General features: G+C 35.3%; 1 protein-coding gene across 1 annotated transcript; it reads right to left on the reverse strand.

Moving 5' to 3' along the window:
- Nucleotides 1–572: 572 nt before the first annotated feature.
- Nucleotides 573–14,069, reverse strand: LOC113504615 (glycosyltransferase 25 family member). The gene is made up of 10 exons (XM_026887051.1): nt 13,515–14,069; nt 12,890–13,121; nt 11,662–11,777; nt 10,010–10,236; nt 9,261–9,570; nt 8,866–8,940; nt 8,701–8,758; nt 7,972–8,093; nt 6,827–7,024; nt 573–3,623 (listed from the first exon to the last, which is right to left on the reverse strand). Exons 1-10 carry the CDS (start codon nt 13,712–13,714, stop codon nt 3,461–3,463), a joined length of 1,701 nt encoding a protein of 566 aa, XP_026742852.1. The 5' UTR covers nt 13,715–14,069; the 3' UTR covers nt 573–3,460.
- Between the last annotated feature and the right edge of the window lie 267 nt (nt 14,070–14,336).

The raw sequence follows: 14,336 nt of genomic DNA on the forward strand, positions 1-14,336 counted from the left end.
CGCGGGCACACTGCATGAGTTCGGTGACAAGGTTGTAGCAGTGGAGTGGTTCTTGCGTGTAGGCGTTGAGGCACTGCTCGAGCGCGCGGCGCTGCTCGCCACACGGCGTCACTAGCTGCTGCTCGTACTCGGCGGCCATGCTGTCCAGCACCTGGCCGAAGCCCGCCGCCCAGGCGCGCATCTCTCGGTAACTCGCGCTCACCACCTCAGTAACCTCGTGTATGAAATCATCATTAGCACCCGCGCCAGACGACCTCTCCAGTACCTTTTTGGAGACCTTAATGTTTTTAACATCTCCCTCATGACACTTACAGTTGAAAAGTTGAAACAGGCTGTTGATTTGACGTGAAAATAATGAAGAAAAATATTCTGAAGGTAACATAATATTATAAACAAATCACTGTGGTTCGGTTGCTATTGAAATAAAACTCCTGGATTGGTTATGCTCGTTTATTAATTCTATTAATAAAAAAAAGTTTAGGAACGTAATTATGGCACAAAGTTAAAAATTATCTTAAATTAATAAATCTTTATAGAATTAACAAAATAAAATAATAAAAAATTTACAAAATAAATTTCCTTTTATACATGATTCATGTAAAAACATATTCAATACATTTTAAGTTGGTGTCTTGTCACTATTTTTTCACGTGAATTCAATTTGACTTAAAACCAATAGGTTCATTTAACACTTTTGTAACTTTTTCTGATATGTTAATACAGCAATATCCATTACATACATAAGATACAATAACATTATGTCATACATTACTTGTTAACTAATAAATGCATTTAAATCTTACAAACTAGAATTATTATTTTAGTTGTACATCTTACATTTTATCAAAATATAGTCAGTATTATTATATTTGAGATTCATTTATGTACTATTGAATACAGCTACGTAAGTTTGTATTTATTGTCTATATTTATATTAAGGAAGATAATACAATGAGTTGTGTTGCAGTGATCTTTAAATTAAATGTCGTCGTGTGCCAAATATTTGAGGGTTGAACTCGCATAACTTATAAATCCCTCAGCACTAATACAAAATATATGAAGGTACACAAATATTAGTTACAATGAAAAGTATTGAATAAAAGGCTATAATAAATGTCTCATACATCAGCTGTTTAAAATAGGAATATAATTCTAAGTACAATTTTCTTTAGACAAAACCCTATACTTGGGTAAACGTATAGAGAACCTTTTCCAAAATATTTTGCTAGATTAATAAGCAGATATCAAAATCATTTATAAATTTTCACATTAAGGGATCAGGAATTACCTCGTTACATATATTTCACATTAAGACTGCTTCAATGAACCAGATTGTAATATATATTATTGAATAATGGCAAGTAATCTGTTTAGAACCAAGACAAAAGAAACCTAATCGAAACTTCAGCTAATCAAAACAAAATCATGGTAAGCTATTATATTCCGTACCCCCAACATTAGTATAAGCATGCATCGAGTTTTTTTTAAACAGTTATTATACTTATATTTATTCTTTTACCATGGCACTTTGTATGACTATTTCGAATTGCCGAGATGAACGGAAACACGAGGCGTTCTTGTATATTTTTCGTAGAAGCTAATCTGTCAGTCAATATACGTCCCTCACATAATTGGAATAGTGAGTGTTTTAGGCAGGGCACAAACGAGGACACTTTTGTGTTAGACACAAGCTACCGATGAATATTTGACTACTGTACTAGTACTATAGAACCATAAAGGTACGGATTTTCGATTCCCTTTCAGTCGTAAACAGTGTCCGAACGCAGTCTATTGACACAACTACTAAGATTCCCTGTATGAAGTGCCGTATCGGCAACAAAGACAGGGAACGACGGGACGTTAACAACAATCGAACTCGCGGCCAATTCACCAAGTAGATTGACATTCATCATTGTCAATTACGAAATACCATTAGAACGAAATGTACTAGAAATCTGGCAATCACACGTGTCTAATTCTTAAAACTATATATTAAGAATGTCTGCGTGATAACCGTGCGTGTTGATACTGCCAACTATGTTGTGGACGAATTAATATTGATGAATATAATTGAATAGTGTATTCTTTTTTGTACACCATAGAATTATAGCAATGGTTCTCAGTACATAGAGTGTAAATGTATAAAAAGGAACATGCATTGATGACAGTTCGATAAGGGGTAAATTATAGAGACATTAATGTTTCCCCTAAAATACTACTGAAGGTTCGAGTGTAATAGTTTTTGGTCACATGAGCAAGAATTTATAAAAATTACTCGTATTATAGCTCATTTCACTTGCTTTCTTTAGGATCAGACTACTCGTCTAGACTTAATCAAAGGATTCCAACTCGATTAGGTGGTGGCCATTTATTGAGGAGCTCTTATGTCCATATTTTAGTTCCAGCATCAAATTGACTGTGTCCTAATAATATTGCATATGCATGCCAAATATTGAGTAGATCGGTAACGCGAGTGGGACAAATATCTGCGATTTGTCGCAATTCAATCAGGAGAAAAACGTGTACTTTTTATTTATCTAACTGACGGATTAAATCTACTTCTTACATCCAGTCTACAGTATAATAGACAAAATAAACTGTGTATGGTCGGTGATTGCAGCTTCTACAAAAGGAACCTAATTAATGTTATTATCTCCATCGATGCACTTCCTTACGCTTAATTTTTTATAGCCCCTTTTTATCCCGTTTTTTAAGCCTCCTAACCTATTGATATAAGTGAGTTTAGAATGAATAAATTATTCATAAAAGGGAGGAAACTTAATTTAAACTACCGATTATACAATAATTATAATTATTCACTACGTGGAGATGAAAATGTCATCTCCACGTAGTGAATAATTGATCGATTCCGAATTAGCACTGTTTCAGAATAAAATTCTATAGTACTATACATTCATCAATAGAAGAGATTCTTTCTCCGACGTAGTTCACATTTTTGGCTTTACTGACTAAACACGAACCGCGACATTAATTGCGTCACGTCCATACGACACACGTCAATTTGACGTCAAAAAGCTCCAGTAATGAGAGTCGGAAGTTTTGTGTTTACGTAAGAGTGCAGGTATTTGTTTAGCACATCCGTCTGACCGAGTCCATTCACAGATGCCTGTAACCGGGTAACTGTGAAAACTAAATATAATTCGTACGTTTCTGGAACTCATTTTTTAAGTTATTTAATATAGAATGGCACTGATAATATTTAATTTTGCAAGGAAAATAATATGTCCGTTTTATGAAGCTATTTTCGAATTTTCTTAAGGAAAGTCTGTTTTAGTCCTCAGCAACACTATTATTCCAAAATTAACAGCTATCAATATCAAAATTTGACTTTTACATTTTGGACTAATAACCTACAGCATCTGATATGGGTTTTTTGGCAACAAACTAAAATTATACCTGATGTACTTAGACAAAGGTATCTCCAGCTATACTTAACAGCTTACAGTTCATTCTTAAGGTTTGAAGGTAAAATGACGAGGTCTGAGTCTTCTGTGTCACTGATGTAGCCGTCTTGCCCGGTGTAGTGCGTTGGGTGGACTAGCAGCGGAGCTGAGGAGTAAGCCTCGAGATTGCGGTTCAAGAAGTGGGCTTTCCACGTTTCACTGAAAATACGCAAAAAAGTTAAATGAAAATAATTTTTCCCTGTTTATGTGACATACAGTCTAATGTCAAGTTTATGATTGCAATATGAACATAACTTAAAATAATTTGGATAAATTTTCTGTGTATAAATGGGGATATTGACATACAGCCTAATGTTAATATTATGAGTGCATGTAGTATGAACATAACCGAGAATTATTTGATCTGAATTATTTCATTGCATTAATTTATAGTTGCGATTAATAGCATCGTTAATAAAGATCCCGAAATTAAAAAAATCACAGTGAAATTGTTACATTCTTGATCACAGGACTTAAAAATGCGACGAGGTATGTCAAATTTCAACTTTTTAAATGTCTCTTATCGCTGAACCGAGTGATATGGACTTTTTTCCCTGATCTGTTATCACTTGGCCTTTCATCCTCAGATCCTCAGATTATCGTTGAGTTTTGGGACAGCCTGTATATTGTCAGTCTCAGCTAACAAATATTATAAATTTTCAAGCAACTTTGACACAATCTTTGGTTTCTGTTAGCCGAATTAAACATTTTTAAGGTTTATTTCCACTAGTTCCGTGGTCCAGTTCCGTGACGGAACTACTGGGAAGTTTTTTTCCCACTAGTTCCGCGGAACTACTGACACACATATTTTTGTCCCATTAGTTCCGTTATACGAAAGTACAGTTTTGTAAAAAAATCAAAATCAATTATTTAAAACAGACAAGTAACATTTTTCAAACTTTACAAAGTGCACTAGCTGACGAGAAGGAACGACGGAACAAGCTCCTCAGCACAGCGCACTGCCTCTTTTTATTACAAAAACAATATAAAGTTATCAAGAATAACAACAGTCACTGAATGAAAATCAAACTAAATCTAGTTTTTGAATGTAATTTAGCTTTTTATTTAGCCTGTAAATAAATGAATAAAAAATATTAGCGGAGTTTTTCTAAAAATAAAGGAATATTTATATCGTTATTTACTAGTTGATTTTGGTATAGCTGAATGATGGTATCGTTCTGAATGCTCGCTTTCTTCCGTTTTGTTTGTGGCTTCATGTTGTAAGCGTTTTGTATGCCACGAACAGAAAAGAAATTTGCATCAACAGTGATCTTCTTTAAAAATAAACCTATCGTTGGCGGTTTACTTTTAAACGTAGAGTTTATAGCATGATGCCAACCTTCTAGCTGATTTGTGGTTTTATGTTCGTCACCAAAAATACACCAAGACTTGATTAACTTTGGTTTCATCCAGAAACGCTTCATATATTCCATGAAATTTCGAATGTTGTCCTCATTGTCGAATATAGAACATTCAGATTCTATATATGCAAATCCATCTGAAATGTTTCTCTCGGGAAGAAAACACAATGCACAACATAATGCGACAATCCTCTTCTGATGTTTATTTGTAATTTTCAATAGTTTTGCCTTACGCCATATTTTTTTTTTAAAATGAACATAGCAGCCACTATGTTCTGCTTCCGGAAAAGTTTCGTGATATGCTTGAATTGCCGCTTCTTCAAAATCAGTGGTAATTTTTTTTGGTTGCCAATGGAGTTGTGATCTCATTAGCATAAACAAAGTTGTGTAAGCTTTTTTGTTTTTTTTGTTTAACAGTGCATATACTAAAGGTACAATATTAGTCGTGGTCTCGGTGCTTCCTAAATCCCCGTGTATAGAATATAGTTGTTTAAAAGGCTTCGGACAACTTTTAAAAGTTCCGTCGCTAAAATAACTTGCTACACTTTTGAAGAGATGTTTTGCTTCAGTTGAGCAAAACACTAAAATTCTTAGGCCATCGTCTGAGTCGTTATAATCAGCCAATAAAAAATTCTTGAAAGGCGCTGGAACCTCCACTTCTGACGCTTCCTTAAAACACATCTTGCTTACCATATTTATTTTATTTCTTCGCCTATACATTGACGATTTTATTTGATTAAAAGTGGGCATTTCTCTTATAAGATCTATACCAGTATTTTTTAAAGCCGCGACAGTCTTTTTATATGTCGCAGGCACGGTATCTTCATTCAACGCAGCTTCATCTACACAATTTTTCATTACGAGAGTCATCGTAGCCTTGTTGTAGTCGGGACTACAATTTTCCTTATGAGGACTACGCTTGATGACTTCGTTTCCAGCGGTGGTAGTTACTGTCCCAGAACATTTCTTTTTTTTATGCTGGGCGCACCTCCAGAGTATTTGGCCATTGCGGTATCGCGAATGACAATAGTACTCAAACCCATCTTCTATAAGAACACGACCACGGCCGCGAGCCACTATGTCGACACTGCTAGTGCTAGGTCCGGGTATTGGTTCACACATCATCTTTTTTTCCCAATATTTACCGAAAAACATAGAGGAAATATAAGAAGTAGAGGAAAATCAATAATCTATTACAGTAGGAAAGTGACTTTGTCAATTTCAAATAATGATACTCATAAAAAGAAACAAAAATACCCATACTTACGGAGGTGTATTACAAAAAGTACAAATCTGCCTAGTTTAAGGCTAAGTGGCGTGGTGTGAAAGTTATTGAATATTATATTATTAATAATTTATGTGTGTGACTGTAATTGTTATCGATACTTATTTATTAACGGAACTAATGGGACAGAAATATGTGTGTCAGTAGTTCCGCGGAACTAGTGGGAAAAAAACTTCCCAGTAGTTCCGTCACGGAACTGGACCACGGAACTAGTGGGAATAAACCATTTTTAACTTGGCAAAGTATGCATTGCAAACGTATACCTTTTGGCAATGAGACTGGGTCTAACTGCAACCGCTTCACAACGTTAAGTTGATGTAAAGTTAGGCGACACATTGTGTCTAGCGTTCGGAAATCCTGATTGGTTTCATAAGAATAATGTGTTATCACCTAAATATGTTATAAATAAATAGAAGAAACTCAGATTCGGAACAAGCATTAATGAACCACGTTTGGCGTGATGATCAATGCCACTCGGCTTCCTAACAGAGTATTTTATATTAAAGTAATAGAACGCTTGCCAGTTAACTTTTGGATCAACAACAACAACCCAGTGGGTTCATGCAACATAAAGCGGCGAGGACGACCCGGAATGAGATGTGAGGTCAGGGTGCATACCACAAAAAATAAAAAAGAATATACCGGGCAAAGTGTAAAAATCGAAGGGAGGCATGACCCCGCCGTGGTACACTAACAGCTAAGCATTAGGCACTTACTTGGGGTGCTGGTCGAACATGATGGGTAGGAACTCGTCGACGGGCAGCATCCTGTCCAGAGGCCGCGCGCTCAGCAGCTTCCTGGCGCCTCTCTCGCTGAGCAGGTAGCCGAGCGTCCAGTACGAGTACAGCGGCCGCGTCGTGTGTTGCGTCACGTATTTCTCATCGTCATCTAACAGGATCTTGCGACCGATGTAGCTGTGAATGTTGAATTTATTTTGTAATTAAATGGATCGTTCAATATGAAGGTATTCAATGGTGAGTTCTAGTACAAACTTACATCAGTCACCGGTGAAAAGCAATATTAAATATTAGTTTTTAGTCAATTTTGGTGTTAAGAAATAAATATGTAAACCATTCATTCGTGTGAATGCTATGTTACCGTTTTAGCAATTATTACACTCGCTTAAAGTGAATAACGTCGTTGTGTAACCTTCCAAAATCGATGTTTTAACGTAAAATGGGATTAACAATGATGCCCAGTTGTGGGCTTTTTAAGACATGACGATGATTATAATTTAACAGAATGTGCAAAGTACAAAGGTAGCCAATGTGGCAATCTGGACCTAAAAGAATACAGAGGATCATAAAGGTATTCAATTTTTGCCTTTATAAGTGCAATTATTGTAATATCTTCGTTGTTAATTTATTATACTAATGTTTTACTCAAAGTCTCGCAATGGTAAGTTTTATTAGAAACAGTCTGCTGACATACAGACGGATGGATGTTCAACCATTCTGTAAATAGGTTAGTGTTAGAATCATTTGTGTTAAATAAATACAAGAGTGGTTTTGGGACTGACTTCAGTCACAATGGAACAGACACTAGCCAACTACGCCAAGACATAATATTTAAAAGATTTATTTATTTCAAGTAGGCTGATTTCTAGGCACTTTTCAAACGTTACAGTAATGACTCTTGACGGTTCCAAAATGTCATTCAGTGTCATTTATGCCTATTAAAGAGCACAAAAGTTGGTGCCCGGAAAGACACGGGGCAGGACTAAAATTTTCACACGCCTTAAGAAACACGGAATCCTTGTTAAACGGATATATATTACTAAAGGGCACATCGAACCCCAAAACGGTAGTCCTGGGTTCTTACTATCTAATCCAGCTTAGCTTTATTAGCTAGTTATACTTACACCAAGTCCCAGTCGAGGGTTTCGATTTCGCTCATGAGTTGCAAGAACCTGCTGCGGAAGTACGGCACGAAGTGGATGTCGTCCTCCAGGACCAGCGATATCGCGTGCTTGTTCTCTATTATCTAAAACAATAGGATTTTAATTAAAATAAATGGTCTCCTTTTACTAAAAACTAATAGCTAAAAGCCTCAGCAAATGTGCCGTAGGATTAATGTTTAGTACAGTGTGCGTGTGCCGGTCACCACCTGTGGTATGTGATCGGGTGGTTGGGGAAGCCAGACAAAGGTATCGTGGTAGTTTGCGTCGCGTTCCCGTGATTTCAGGTACAAGGGAGGGGTGAAGCACTCCGGTGGTTTTAGCCGGTAGAAGTCCGGCACACCTCTCCGCCTTCCCCAGGGCGGAGGAAGTCAGACAACAAAAAGGCAGACAAAGGTCGGTGTAAGACGTTATTTGAGTCTAATTGAGTAAATAATGCCCTCAGGGGACGATTAGGACTGTAGCAGATAATACGAAGTCCATACGATAATTTATGCTTATGCAAAATACGAATATCGGATACCCATTTTCGGTGGAGCGCAAGGGAGTTACTACTTTTAAAAACTTAAATCCACCCATACTTGTGTATCGGGGTTGCTTTAAGCCTTTCGAGACAATCACGCTTGCATATATTGCTGAGTTTAACTACGAGCTACAAGGCCTATAAGGTAATAGAAACTATGTCACACTTACATCTTCCCAAATGTAATAGTGGCTCAAGAAACAACCAACTTCTCCCGCCTTCATAGGCCTGAAACACGAATAGAACATTTAAATACACAGTCGTAATTCATACACAGTCGTAATTCATACACATTACATATAGATGAATATCGATGAACTATTAGTAGAACTCACCTCTTATGGTAAGGGTCTTCATAGTTAGGCATAAGCGTGATTGACATGTCCTTAAGGTTGTCCATATCCAGTTTTCTGTAACAAAGGTCACATAATTTAGTAGTAAAACTGGGCTATATACTCCATTTGTTTAGGGTTTATTTTTACGTATATAGTTTTTTTTTTACTATTTGTTTCTTTATTTGTGTAAATGGTTCTGCCGCGCCGAAACTAATAAAATTCAATAAGCTCACTGCGACCTCAATATAATCGTAAAACAACACGGATTTTTCTTCGGTGACTACGTGAAGTTACTGATAAAAATAACACCATACCGTTTAATTTGGGTCTCAGAAAGCCTGATCAAAATCTGACTCTAACTCGACTTCCAAATCGGTCAAGCGCTAAATACGTACCTCCCGTCAACAGCTTTGAAATGCTTAACATCCATGCCTAATTCTTTGAAATTCATCTCCATCAGTTTTCTCCTTTCCGATCTTCTTTCAAGATTGATCATATAGATCTCACTGCACCCAAACTTCCACATTTGAGGGTAAGTCACATACCCTTCTAAAAACGTGTCGAGGTAGAGAGGGCTGTGCCGACCGATAGCTTCAAGTTTAATGTTGAGTAATTGCTCGTAATCATTCTTAGGGTCATCGTTGTCCTCCAAAGGCACTGGCACGAACCCATACAGCTCGTCGTTACATATGTGAAGCGGTATTTCTAAAACGGGATAATATTAATATATAAAAAAAAATGAATTTATAGTTTAACATTCAGAGATAATAGAAACGAGACAATAACTACTGATAATAAACCTGTAGTCACTTCACTTGTCGGTGAAAAGTGATGACGATGATAAAAATTACAACAAATGAGAATCCCGAATTTCCATTTTTTGTAAACGCGACAATTGAAAGAGTAAGTACCCGTGTTTTTTTTGAAATCCATCTCCTAAACTAATTGGTTTGATTAAAACACGTTAACCAAAATTGCTTGTTATTAATAATGAATTGCGTACCTTGCTTGCTCACAATAAGCGGTTAACAGTTTGCTTACTTCGGTATCTTTTTGTCACACTCCCTTTTTTCATAAATCGTGTTTTGACGCCGGGAATGAATAGCTCACATACAGGTTGGTATAATTATTAAGACAAACTTACTATTCTTCTTGGCGTTCACAGCAAACGCTATAATGTCGTCATGCGGTCCGTCATAATTCCGGATCTTCTTTGGGTCGTAGGTTATTCTGTCAGACACTACTGTCTTCAAAGAGACCAGTACTGCCGTGTGTACCATGGGCACTACGAAGCAGCCTAAATTTTCCCGCTTCTGTATTGGCTTATAATCATCTGTTCTCAAGTAATAATACCGATCTGTCATTCCACACCTGTAGATTAAAAAATGATATTAATCATAGGAGAAAAAATGAGAGAAGTAAATGGTTGGTTCGCCTTAGATCTTAAATATAATAATAATATGAGTAAAGAAGCGCTATTCGTAGGCCTTGGATCTTATTCGTAATGCACTGATACAAGTAAAACATGTAATTTTGGAAGATTCATAAAAATATTGGACTCGTAATATAAAACTTCTGAAATCTCTATCTTGACATTTTTTTGTTAACTTTGCTAGCAAGCTTTCTCCGGATAAAATAAAAACGATAATAATATTATCATTCAATCATCATCAATATTATCATTATTCATATTATGAAGAAATGAGCTATATATATAATTATAGCAATTTCCGACTTTTGTTACATTTAAAAAAAAAAGTCAATATTATCTAACTGATCGACTAAATACTTAAAACAGAGTTAACATCCCCATTGTAACTGTTACGACAACGAGTATGGAATCGAATAAATAAAAAAATAACTGTAGTTACAATATCACAAGTCCCCTCTACTGGATCAGCCATCCTGTGTACAAGTGGACAATGATATCGAACCCTAAAGTGATATCCGTTCGTAACGCGGACTGACGTTTCCGTTCAACCACAATTGTCGTGAAATTAGTATGAATACACTGGATTTATTATATAAGCTCAAACAGACGGTACGAGAAAAACTATTATATTACTTTTGCTATAGCTGCACAGCTTCGCAATAAATTGGTTGCAATTCGCATTATGTTGAATTAAGAATGAATTAAGTCTTAATATTCCACCAGCGATATAGTGAATTGAACAGTTCACTTAATTGCATTTTTAATTGACAAGGATTTAAAACATTTAATTCTTTCAACTTATAAATGTCATTTGTGAGTACGTCATAAACGGAATTTGCCACAGTGTATTTAGATAATTTTAACAACTAAGGCTTTTTTTCAATGCCACACAAATCCATAAGATCATTAAACTTTACTTACGAACTCTACAGAAGTACAGACTGTAGTCTCAACAAAAACCATTTAATATTTGAAAACGTTACTAAAATAATCGCACTTAACGGTCGTAGCATGCGCTATTTTTGTTTTTACTAATTGTAGGTGGTATTATGTTATGATCATTCAGCAAAGTTCAAAGCTGATCGTCCACATACTAACTACATACTACATTAAATCGTGCATAGTTGACGTTGTTTTAAAGACTTACGAGTATAGGACGAAAAACTGTCTCAACAAAGAACAAAAACTATCTAATTGATACCAACTTTGTTAAGGTTACAGTGGACAGTCAGCTAGATCTTAATGTTGTTATCTTAACTTGCCAACAAAAAGCAGAATAAACAATAGCATAACATAAGCATTATAAAGCACCTTGAATACTGCACATGCTTCGTCATGCATTAGCGTGACAAACAGTAGCTAACCAAAAATTGGAGTAGAGTCCATCCGAGATCAACATCGGGGCCACAATTTCTAATTCTTTACTGACGAGAACTTTAAGAGTTGCAGGGTTGGTCAGAAACACATCTGCGTCTATCATCTGCAAAAACAAGATTGAATATTTTAAATAGGACAAGACCAAGAATCAAGGAATCAAAACTGATCAACAATAATAACGACCTAGCACTTATATTTGGTGTGTCCCAGGCAAACAGTTGACTGCCTTAACTAGCTAAAGTAACTAAAAGGTGGGAAAACACACTTTCTACTAATCTCCATTGCAATTTGATAACAAAAGTATGGTTTACCTCAGAACGGACAACTGCCAAGCAACATTTAAAATTAATTGGTTCTTAACATTATGACCACAAGTTGAACAAACCTATCATGGTAATTCATATTTTGTTGTCTTTTTAGGGCTATAAAAGTAGAAATATGGGTCAGACATTTTAGATGATGTCATATTTCATAAAGGAAACACATGATAATAAAATGAACTCTGCAAGAACAATTAAAATAAATGATCTTCTAAAGTAAATGATCTCATGCAGTGATGGTACTGGGATAGACAACAATAAATTTAATTTAAAAAAATGTTAACAACACCCTTAATTCATTCAAAATGTCGTAATATTTGCATCAATGTACAAGATGAGCATTTTCATGGCAAATTACTATTAGAAGGTGTAAGGGTCTAACAGAACTGTTTATTTTAGTGTATTTTTTATAATACCATTTGCACGCAAAGGCCTCTATCCTTCCTGCTCCATGTGTCATAATAACATACAAAATAATATTATCTACAAAAAGTTCTGAGTTTTAAATGATAACCTCATTTATTCACTTAAAAACTATGATAAGGGAACATACATATGTACTTTGATGCTTGCTAATAACAACAAGTCTCACTTAAAACTTAATAGTTATTAACATTAAGGGCATTGACCAGCATTGTATTGCCTTATTTGAAACAGTATCATAATAGATATATTTTCGATATTAATGCCAAAATTTTGTCTTGCAGTTGTCAGTTGATGAGTGCTGTGCTGTGGAATCAATTGAAAGCTTCTTCTACAGAGAGGAAAGAGAGCTTACTTTTACAAGTAGTGATAGGGTGTTTTCACATTCACCAAATTCCTCATAGCCTTACTTGGAATTCGCTTTTAATTATTGGCTAGAAAGTATTTAAGTTATAATATTTAGTATACTTACCAAGAGGTAATCAGCCCACATTTTTCGTGCAAATTTCAGAGCATCTTCTCTCAGCCTTATGACATGCTTGAAATGTTCCGGAGTCCAGTGTATAGAACTCTTTTGATCACTGTGGAGGTGACCACTAGTGCTGTTAGTTGTTAAATATACACCGCTATACAGCTTGGCATATTTTTCCACCCATTTCTCTACAATCTCAATACTCCTGTCTTCATTGAAGTCACTATGAATCCTGCAGTAAAGGAGAACTATTAATTTGTTTATTTTTAGAAGGTCAGTCAAAGAGTATAATGAAACTATTAAGCGGGATCAAAAGCTAACTTGTGTTGCCTGATTTTATTAAGAGCCACCGCTACAGCAGAATATAAATTAAGAACCTAGGTGGTACACAAACTTAACCATGGGGTCAGAGTGATGTGAGTGTTTCAAGCTTTTTTCTTAGTTGATAAACAATATTTCATAACAGAAACAGGAAAGTGCAATATAAAAAGTTTGAATGAAAGACAGATTAAATAAGCAAAATAATAATAATTTAAAATAAACAACTATAATGAAATGTTTATTTGAAAGTTTAAACTATTTAGAATTTAACGTAAACAACCAGTAAAAACAAAACCTATCTTACCAAACATATACACGATCTTTAGGATAATCCAAATTCTTTATACATGTTAAGAAATATGGTAAAGTATGTGCTTTATTCCTAACAAGTACAGATATTCCTACTGTCGGCATTTTGTATTTATTTTCATTCTCTTCGCAAATACATTGTTGGAGACCGTTAAGATTTAAGTATATTAATAAAAAATACACAAACGATATCATATTTTTTCAGTTGTTATTTAAAAACCTTTCATACTATGACCTATCTGTACTAGGGTTCACTCAGTTAACTGACATTCCCAGATAGAACCGGTGGTGATGGTGAACACATTTACAGACTGTACAAGTGACAGTGACAACTGACAGGACACAAAAATAAAACAATCAGAGGAAACTTGTCTATAGTTATTCTCAAATGAAAACGTAACGCAAACCTTAGTACATCTCAAAATTCGAAAATATCCATCCTTATTGATTTACTATCAGAACGTTTTGAGCATGAAAGTTCTGGTTTTAAACTTCCTGTTGCTATTCACGAAAACTGAGATTTAATATCTCCCTGCAATACGCACAGTGTATCTAGAAATCTATTAAGGGGTACTTAGTCACTCTCAGATGGACAGACTTTAGACATAACAGCATGCTCGTAAGAGCGTGCACTGTAGTGTATTAACAGGAAATATTAATTAATCATTCCAACTTTACAATGACATTGCTGTGCGAATTCAGTTTATTTCACACAATTTAAGTATGTTACATCTTTGCTCCTCGTTCATTTACTTATTTATCATTCATATATAAATGCTAAAATGATTCCTTTATCGTGGATCATCCAATAATAATA

Source organism: Trichoplusia ni, chromosome 1 (genome assembly GCF_003590095.1).
Source record: "Trichoplusia ni isolate ovarian cell line Hi5 chromosome 1, tn1, whole genome shotgun sequence".
Lineage (NCBI taxonomy): Eukaryota > Metazoa > Arthropoda > Insecta > Lepidoptera > Noctuidae > Trichoplusia > Trichoplusia ni.

Excerpts from the sequence above, each read along its gene's own strand:
- LOC113504615 (XM_026887051.1), bottom strand. The coding sequence starts at position 13,714 with ATGATATCGTTTGTGTATTTTTTATTAATATACTTAAATCTTAACGGT. Across the intron at positions 13,122-13,514 it reads AAAGATCGTGTATATGTTTG|GATTCATAGTGACTTCAATG; the intron begins GTAAGATAGGTT and ends CCTTTACTGCAG. Across the intron at positions 8,094-8,700 it reads ACTATTACATTTGGGAAGAT|ATAATAGAGAACAAGCACGC; the intron begins GTAAGTGTGACA and ends CTATTGTTTTAG.